Source organism: Sturnira hondurensis, unplaced genomic scaffold (genome assembly GCF_014824575.4).
Source record: "Sturnira hondurensis isolate 20B ecotype Veracruz unplaced genomic scaffold, ASM1482457v3 Scaffold0021765, whole genome shotgun sequence".
NCBI classification, from domain to species: domain Eukaryota; kingdom Metazoa; phylum Chordata; class Mammalia; order Chiroptera; family Phyllostomidae; genus Sturnira; species Sturnira hondurensis.
Window position 1 is genome coordinate 1,261,398 of NW_028094396.1, and position 9,443 is coordinate 1,270,840.

The 9,443-nt window shown below is 49.9% G+C and overlaps 1 protein-coding gene and 1 non-coding gene across 6 annotated transcripts in view; one reads left to right on the forward strand and one right to left on the reverse strand.

Annotated features, from left to right (window-relative positions):
* SLC12A8 (solute carrier family 12 member 8) overlaps positions 1 to 5,431 on the reverse strand; it is a 151,195-nt gene extending 145,764 nt beyond the window's left edge. The window contains exons 1-2 of one of the 5 annotated variants that reach the window (XM_037033681.1): positions 5,199 to 5,387; positions 3,776 to 3,870 (exon numbers count right to left, since the gene is read on the reverse strand). In XM_037033681.1, coding sequence (XP_036889576.1) covers positions 3,776 to 3,817 — 42 coding nt within the window. In that variant the 5' untranslated portion in view covers positions 3,818 to 3,870; positions 5,199 to 5,387. The other 4 variants (XM_037033685.1, XM_037033680.1, XM_037033683.1 and 1 more) reach the window with 4 other exon arrangements.
* LOC118978323 (U6 spliceosomal RNA) lies at positions 173 to 279 on the forward strand. Its single transcript, XR_005064691.1, has one exon. It is a non-coding gene; the product is annotated as a U6 spliceosomal RNA (small nuclear RNA).
* Positions 5,432 to 9,443: the final 4,012 nt, after the last annotated feature.

A 9,443-nucleotide genomic window follows, 5' to 3' on the forward strand; every position in this document is an offset into this window, starting at 1 on the left:
GCCACAGTGACCAAGAAAAGAGCAGACCTGCGCTGATGGGGTTAGCACAACACCCACCACGTCCCTCCTCACTGGGCACTGCCTTCTAATCCCATGTTCGTCAGGCCCCAAAGCTCGCAGCAGAACTCCTGACTCCCAAGACTGGAGTAAAGCTAGACAAAGGTTCGTGAGACTGCTCGCTTCAGCAGCACGTGCACTAAAATTGGAACGACACAGAGGAGATCAGCATGGCCCCCGAGCAAGGAAGACACGCAAATTTGTGAAGCATTCCATATTTTTATGGAACTGGAGAGCATTGTGCTAAGTGAAACAAGCCAGGTGGTAAAAGATAAACACCATATGATCTCACCTATAAGAGGAAACCAATGAACAAAACAAACAAATGAGCAAAATAGAATGAGAGACTTGGAAATAAAGAACAAACTGGCAGGGACCAGAGGGGAGGGGGGACAGGGATAACAGGGAAAGAATGGGAAGAGTCTAGTCAAGGAATATGTATAAAGGACCCACGGACATGGACTATGGGGGGCGGGGGGATTGACTTGAGGGGGTAGGCGGGGCAGGGAGAGGATGTTCAGTTTTGTAGTAACTAAACTACAAAAACCCATAAATAGTGCATAAATAAATAAGTAAATAAATAAATAGTTCTCAGTTTGATGAAAAGTTCACGGCCATTTGCATGTGAATGTGGGCAGTGTTCAAAGTTCTTTCTGGCTACAAGCTGGCTACAAGGCTGGTTGGCAATATTACATAATACAGTATATATAAAATCTACCTCCTCAAGATTCCTAAATCTTTTTCCAATATTGTACTTAAAAATTTTTTAAACATATTCAAGAGGAAAAAAAAAGGTTTACGTGAAAGTCCTGGAGGGCCAGGCACTCCCCAAGTTCAACTGCAAACATGTGAACCTCCTGCCCTTGCTCTCCAGTCCCCTGAGGGGCCTCGGGCTTGCCCTTTGGGTGGCTGTGTCCACACCAGCAAAAGGCAGGAGACATAGAACAGATCACTGGGTTCCAAGTAATCGGTTCTTCATCTGTCCCACCAAAGTAGTCCTGTCTCCTTCAGAGTATTGTTGTGAAGATGAAATGCGGGAAGGCATATTAAACACGCAGTACATAATTGCCCACCAATTGGTAGTTACTAACGTTTTCTTACCCTCTCAGCCTGGGACGCGCTCCCCAGCTTCGCCATTTGTTCTACATCCACCGATACTGCAAATGGCACTGCCCCAGTCCCTAGCCAGGCAAGTCCAGTCACATAGAACCAACACTAACGGAGCATCTTCTATATGCTGAGCACTCGGAGCCCATAGTGAGGGCACAAAAATGAATAAGACATGACCCTGAACTTGCAGAGCTCACGTCCTTAAGGGAGATAGCAGGGATACAGCTCACTTCAGTGCCACGTGGTGAGTGTGCTGACAGGGCCTGCTAAGGGAGCAGAGGCGGTCAGCAAGACCTAAGGGCTTTGGGCACCAAGAGAAGGAGTTGGAAGTGAATTGTGAGGGCAGTGTGAAACAGTGGAAAGGCGTCAAGCAGAGGAGTCACATGCACAAACTTATGCTTTAGAAAAAGATCACTTTAACCCTGGCTGGTGTAGCTCAGTGGATTGATCGTGGGCTGTGAACCAAAGGGTCACCAGTTCGATTCCTAATCAGGGTACACGCCTGGGTTGTGGGCCGGATCCCCTGTAGGGGGCTAGTGAGAGGCAACCACACATTGATATTTCTCTCCCTCTCTTTCTCCTTCCCTTCCCCTCTCTAAAAATAAATAAATAGAATCTTAAAATAAAATTTTAAAAAAGATCACTTTAGTAGCAATGTGGAGAAAGAACAGCAGTGTGGAGAAAGAAGTTAGGAGGGTATGACTAATCCAGGCAAGAAATGGTACTTTGGACAAAGTACAGAGGAGACAGATAAAAAGGGATGGATTTCAAATGTGTCTAGATTGTGAACACCAAAGGCCTTGACATTGAATGTTGTTCAATCCCTCGATGTTTAGAGACTGAAGAGGAGGGAGAGGGAGAAGGAGGCAACACTGAGGCATTTGCATCCACCACATTTAAAAAATCAAGTCTCTTAGGGCAGTTATCACAATTTAACTTGCATCGTGGTTATCTATTACTAATTCACTTGCTTAGTCAGCTAACACTTATTTTCCACTTAGACACCTGGCACCGCTTTAGGTACTTGGAGGGTTCTGGTGACAAATGAATTTAGTGAGAAGTATCAGCAAAGACCAAGCTAGGGGAGAGATACAAGCACAGGGCCTGCGGAATGGTGAGCTTTGGCTGGAAGGTGGGACGCAGAGAGGAACACGCTCAGGGCTCGGGCAGAGTCGGACAGCACAGGGCCGGAGCCAAGGACTCTGCGCACCAGGTGGTGGGCCTGGGGGGCCACGGAAGGCTTTGAACAGAGCAGAAAGCCTCAGACCTGAGCCTTAACATCTCAGGGATGAACCAGAAACGTCTTATTTGTTTTCCTTTTTGGAATCCCTGGGTACAAGGGCCTCATGTTTTCCATCCAAGTATCTTTTTCACACTTAACACAGAACCCATTATTTAGGAAGTAGTCCACAAATACATGTGAAGTGCATAAACACTCATATCCAGTCTTATACACCTAAAGAAAATGCATGGGAAGTATCATGGGAGGCTGGGCTCCTAAATAAAACGTAAGACCCCTGACAAATCAAAGTCTTTCTAAGGGTCCTCGGTCCCACTGAGAACAAGGCCACAGGCCTTGTCACCCAGGCATGAATGACTCTGGGCAAGAGCCCTGAAACATCTGTGAAGAGCCATTCCAGGTCTCTAGTCACTCATTTCCAGGCAGCCTGACTGCTCCCAGGGCTCCGTGTGAGGAGCAGGGTCACACCCTGGCCCTGCAGGGGACAGGGGAGCACTCACCACTCACCCAGCCATCATGCTGTGTTTCTCACAGGGACTTGGACTTGCATCCGTGAGGGGAGTGTACCCAGCCAGTCCGGATTCCCACATCAACCCTGAGCCCTTCACCAGCCTCTGTCCCTTAGCCCAGGACCCCCAGTTTTAGACCTTGCTCTTGCTATTGGGTTGGGCCTTGAGTTGATTCTCTCCCCTCTTGGGGGGGCTCACTCTCCTGTTTCAATCTCCGGAAACCTCCTACACTGCACTGTGAAGTGTGAGAGAAATCCAAGGGACAGCGAAAACCTCAAGGCTGGGAGTTGTTAACCAACAGAGGAAGACACTGGAAACAAGTAGTTTCCCGATACACATTAAAGCACTTTTTTTTATATAAGGGATTAACTATTTCTGGGTAGAGCCTCTTCAATTCCATAGCTACAGAGAACATTTACTACACCTAGTGACCAACAGGAAGAAAATAAAGGGAAAAAAAAAGACCCTGCAGACATCAGGGAACCCAGAAATTCATTTGACATCAGCATATATGAACTTTTCAGAAACAAATTTTGCTCCTCACATTGGCTTACTTCAATATTAAAAGTTCGTATTATCTGCACCCTCACTCTGTCCGTGGAAAACCTTTATGGCAGGGGTGAGGGTGAGGAGCAGAGACCAGGGTTAAAAATCCACTACAAATAACAGCAAAGAGAAGAGTCTACGCAGATGGTTAGGGGTGGCTATAATATTTTCTCAGTTAAGCTGAAACACCCAAAAAAGTTTCTGAGATAATTACTTCTAGAATAGTGCACTGTAATATTTGCATTCGGCTTCCTGTCCCACGACCCCTTGGTCCCGGTGGGTCTGGCCAGTCCCCCACACCACCCAGGCCTACCTGCTGGGCTGCCTCATGGAAGAGCTCCTGCACCTGGGACATCTGGGCCACTGTGGAAACGGCGGGGTCCTGGTCGTCTGAGTGGGGAGACCCCTCTGGAAGGTAAACACCATCCTCAGTCAGGCTGGTTCCTCCTCCCTCCCTCCCTCCCTCCCAATCACCCATCCTTTCTCCATACCGGATGGTGGCCTTGGCTGAGGAAGCAACTTTGTTCTACCTCATCTGGAAACCGGCTCCCTCCTTCTTCGGTTCCCAGATGGATCCCACTCACCCTTCAGAGGCTCCCTGTGCTTAAATGGTGCTGTCCCAAAGCCACGACTGCCCCCAGTGCTCTCCTTCTCCCCTGACCTCCTTCGATTGGGGGAGCGAGAATGCGAGCCAGTTGCCCAGTCCCTGAGCACACAGTTTCACAGTCCTCTTGCATCCTCTGAACACCTTCGTTCGGGGCAAGGGCACCATCGCTCACTAGAGCGGGTCCCAGGTGGTGGGTGAATGTAGGACGGAGCTGTGAGCAGAGTGGGAGCGGGATGGTCAGGAAGTTGTCTTGGGGCCCCTCAGGAGCAGGGTCAGAAAGAGGCCTGGAGTGAGAGGCTGGGTAAGAAAAGGGCGACAGCACGGTTTTCAGGGCTCGGTTCCCATCAGAGGGGCAGCACCGCCCCTTGTCACCGGATGCGGCTGTCCTTGGAGCAAGGACCTTGTGCCCAGCTCTGTGCGCCCCTCTCCCCAGCAGAGGGCTGGAACCCAGACGGGCTCCTGACCCTTTGGAAGGAGGAAGAAAAGGGAGAATGAGAGAATGGATATGGGGTAGAGCTTGTGGTCCTGTAAGAATACGCCCCACGAGACTGGCTGGAGAACCGGAGGAAGAGAGGAAGCTCACTGAGGAGTATTCAAAGCAGAAGAGGTGGGAGGTGGGAGGGGTCACTGTCCGCTCCGAGAGAAGCTGGGGAGATTGCAGGGATTCGGGGGGCAGCAGAGCCGAGTAGAGGGCAGAGCGCCCCCGCCTCACCTCAGCTCCGCCGCAGACGGAGCGCTCATCCTCCCACAGGCCTTCTGCGCGTGCCCTTGGCCCACCGGAAAGGACCCCAAGATTTACTGAGGCTTGCCCTGGAGCCAGAGCCCAACACCCCTCGCATCTCGGCCAGCGCACGCCCGCTACGCGCATCCGAAGCAGCCCACTCCCCCTCACAGCCCCATACCGAGCTGTGGGCCTGCTGGAGGCGCACGTGTCCGAGNCTCAGCTCCGCCGCAGACGGAGCGCTCATCCTCCCACAGGCCTTCTGCGCGTGCCCTTGGCCCACCGGAAAGGACCCCAAGATTTACTGAGGCTTGCCCTGGAGCCAGAGCCCAACACCCCTCGCATCTCGGCCAGCGCACGCCCACTACGCGCATCCGAAGCAGCCCACTCCCCCTCACAGCCCCGTACCGAGCTGTGGGCCTGCTGGAGGCGCACGTGTCCGAGTGCCCGCGTGCAAGCACGCCAGGTGACTGGGAAGGCGGGTGGGTGTCCCTGAGCAGGGGCAAGCGAGACCCACGCCTGGTGCCCTTCCAACGGGACAGAACTCCTCCGGGAGGAGGAGCCGCCCCCAGAGCACCGTGGGCGCTCCGCACCAGTCAGTCCTCCCTCACCTGCTCCCAGAACAGCGAGCTCCTAACGCGGTGCCCGCCCTGCCCCCGCCCCTCCTCTCTGCCACGTGGCTGACCAGGCGTCCCATGCGGGTCCCGGCTGTCCCTCCGGCAAGGCGGTCCTGCCCCAGATTGGGAACCTCAGTGACGCCCGCACCCATGAGTCTGGGTCCAGGTGGAGAAGGAGGCGGCGGCAGAGCCTCCTCCTCTGCGAGAGTCGTCCCGTCTGCACACCTGCCACCGCCCAGGAGGGCTCCGCACTCGCAGGCAGCGCTGCCTGGCCCACAAGAAGGGGGCTGGAATCCTGAACCGGGAGGCGGGGGTCTGGGGGGCAGTGGTAAGGGGAGGAGAGTCTGCCAGCCTCCAGACTTGTCTCAACCGGCCACTGCTGCTCCTGCCCTGGACAACTAGTTCAACGCCAGCCGAGGTGCGCAGCCTGGGAGTGGGGGGCAGGGCGCACGCCTACTCCCTGCATTCGCGGTTTATGAATTGCGGTCTAAGCCTGCACCCGGGCGTGAAAGCGCCTGCGGAGCGGGGAAAGCCCACGGCTCCCACGCTGGCCCTGAGGCCTCCCGGCAGGTGCAGAAGCACCCCTACAGGAGCCTGAGGCTGCGCATCCCGAAGGGCACCGGCCGTGCGACCAGGTGACCCCCAGATTCTCAGGAAGTGGTACCCGCTTTGCCAGGAAAGTGCCCTCAGGCACACTGACGTGTGGGGAGGAAGTTATCCTCACCGCCTGCGGCGCCCCTAGGACCGCCTCTGGGCACTGGGGGTGAAGTCAAGTTCCAGGGCCCCAGTTTGCAGGGGGGGAAAAAGACTATCACACGCAGAGATTAAATTATCTCCATCTCCAATCTGGCACATTTCCTAAACCTAAATAACTTGCTAGGCTTCCATGAAATAGGAGGGCAGCTGGGAGTACTTCCCACGCTCCCACAAGCGTTTGTGTGAAAAATCCCTAAAAATTGAGGTTTTTATTTTAAGAACAAAAAAGAAGGCAAAGCCATGGGAACACTGCCAGATCCCCAACCTCTCTTGCTCCAAGAAAGAGGGTTTTTTGTTGTTGTTGTTGGGTTTCTGGTATTTTGGTGTGGAAAGATATGAAACACGAAATGTGCCCTTTTGACCATTTTTAAATGTACAAATCAGCAGCATTAATTACACTCAGCAGGTTGTGCAACCATCACGGACACCTGTTCCCCAAACCCTCTCACCACCTCAAACAGAATCTCCCGCCCACTAGGCTCCTCCCACTCCTGCCGCTCCCAGCCCCGGGCGGCCTTCGATCTTCTCCGAGACACTTCATAGTAAATGGAATCCGACTGCACCTGCCCTTTTCTGTTTGTCTTCTTTCACTTAGCATAATGTCCTCAAGGCTCCTCCATGTGGTAGAATGGATGACAGCTCCATCTCCAGCAAAGAAGTGTTCGATACCCCATCTCTGCATGAGAGAACAACCCTGCAGAACACATTCCGGGTTAGCCCTCTGTGCACAAAGGGTGGGCAGGTGGGCAGGACACTATGATGACACTGGACCCCCATACCGTATGTCCATATAGTACATCTATGTGATCAATATAGTCACTTCTACTGTTCACTTGGGAGTCACTCTGTGTTCTGTTTGGGTTTATTGTGCCCGAGCTGGTGTCCTATTTGCTGTCACCTTCTGATGAGCCTCCCTCTGAGGGTCTGTGTGAACTTGGAAGAGTCCACATTCAATTCCATACCAGCCTGAGCTCAAAACATTCGAAATGGGAATTCTCCCCTTTGTCCATAAACACCGTGTACTGTCACTCATCATTTTCTAAATGAGAAGTTCCGTTCAAAGCTTATAAACATCTCCTAAACCTAAGGACAAATGTGGGTTTTTTTTCCTGTTCTTCATGTGGAGGTTAGAGAAACCTGCCCATCTGCAAAGAAAAAAAAGTATATCCTGCTTCTTATAGATTTATCTTATAACAATAATACTAACCTTAAAAAATACTCTTGTTTTGAAAAATATTATCCTGCATATCCCTTGAAGAGAACAATTCTATTTTTAGGATATGACCCTACATGACCTAGTATAAGAATGTTTATTGTACCATTAATTTTTAATAGTTTCAAAAATTAGAACAAACCTAAATGTCCATTAATAGAAGGCTGATGAAATAAGTTACGGCATAGCCATTCTATGACAGCCAGTATTAGGAAGAGTTAGGTGTTTTTATGCACACTGTCATGGAACTCCGTTCATCACCTAGTAGTAAAAACAAGTTTCAGAATAATGTGTATAGTTTATTTTGTTAAAAGCAGTGTGTACCCCTGGCTGGTGTGGCTCAGTGGATTGAGCACTGGCCTGGGAACCAAAAGGTCGCTGGTTCCATTCCCTGTCAGGGCACATGCCTGGGTTGCAGGCCAGGTCCCAGGTTGGGGGCGGGCGTGCAAGAGACAATCAATTGACATCTGCCTCCCTCTCTTTGTCCCTCCCTTCCCTTCCCCTCTCTCTAAAAATAAATAAATAAAATATATTTTTTAAAGTAGTGTATATATGTATCTAGTTTGTATGGAAAAATGCACATCAATCTGTTAATAGTGTTTATCTCCAGGTAGCAGAATTTATATAGTGAGTAAAGTAGGAGAGGAAATCTGCGTCGGTGTATAAATGCTGGATTTTAATTGAAAATTTTTTCTTACTAGGATCACATGTTACTTTTGGAATCTAGTTTTTAAAAAGCTAGATTAAAAAAAGAGAGAGAGAGAATTAAAGGACAATGTAAGGCAAATTGTATTTTCCAAAGATGGCCGCACTAACCTGTCCCATCCCATGAGCTCTTCTTGCATTCCGACACTGACCTTCCTCTGAAAGATAGGGCCTATGTTCCCCTCCCCTTGAGCCTGAACAGACCTTTGCAAAGGCCTGAACCGAGAGTAGGAATGGAAGACACGACGCAGTGCGGCACCCTAGGTTCAGCCATAAACGCAGCAGGGAGTTCATCTGGCTCCCTTGCTCTCCGAGCATTTAGAACCCAGCCACCGTGTTGTGAGGAGGCCCAGGCCACACGGGCAGGTCACATATGCATGTTCCCACCAAGAGCCAATGTCAACTGCCTGACTTGTGAGTGAAACAGGCCTTCAGATCATTCCAGCTCGCAGTGTTAAAGGCTTCCTGCTGAGGTCCCAGACATTGTAGCGCAATGACAAGCTTCTCACTGGGCTCTGCCTGAATCCTTGACCATAGAACCTTGCCATGAGAGAGAATAAGTTAATGTTGTTCTTAAGCCAGTGATTTTCAACTGGCGTGCCTCCACTTGCTGTGCAAGAGGCACCCTGGTGCACCGTAAGAATTTTTAAAACACACACACACAGAATCTGACTATTTAGTCGGGGCACTGACCCCTTTTCCCTTAAATTGTCAAATAAAAAAATGACAATAGCCATTCGGTGTGAATGAATCAAAATTTTACCCATCTTTTTCATCAGATCAGTAAAAAATAATGTATTTTTGGTGCACCATACCAAATTTGGTAATTTGGTAATTTATGTATGCCACGAGATAAAAAAGGTTGAAACTTATTGTTTCAAGAGAATGAGTTTTGGGATACTTTGTTATTCAGCAACAGATAGCGAATACACAGGGCATCCAGCCAAGGTAAAAATAATTTGTTTCCTTTAACAGTACTTTTAGTTTTTCACTGTTTGAATTCACTGTTATTGCAGCTCCATTATATTTAAAACAATCAAAATATGTTTCTTACACTCACGTTTTTCCTATTCAGGAACAAGTCCAGTTCAAGGTGAAGTCCACAGTAGTGAGATTGTTGCTCAGCTACAGTCAGAAGATTCCACAACCCTTTCCCTTCCGGTGGTTGGTCCTAGGACCTCCCTCCTCTGTGAAGACTGGAGAAATCCTGTCTTTAAAAAGTTACTTCCTTTGTCAAATAGTCTGAACCCTGGGGAGGGATCAGAGCTTGGGAAAAGTTAAGCAAAACTGAAAACAGTTTAAAAACCTTAGCTCATGGTGTAAAGAATATAAATATACAAAAACCCATCTCAGAGCCCACTT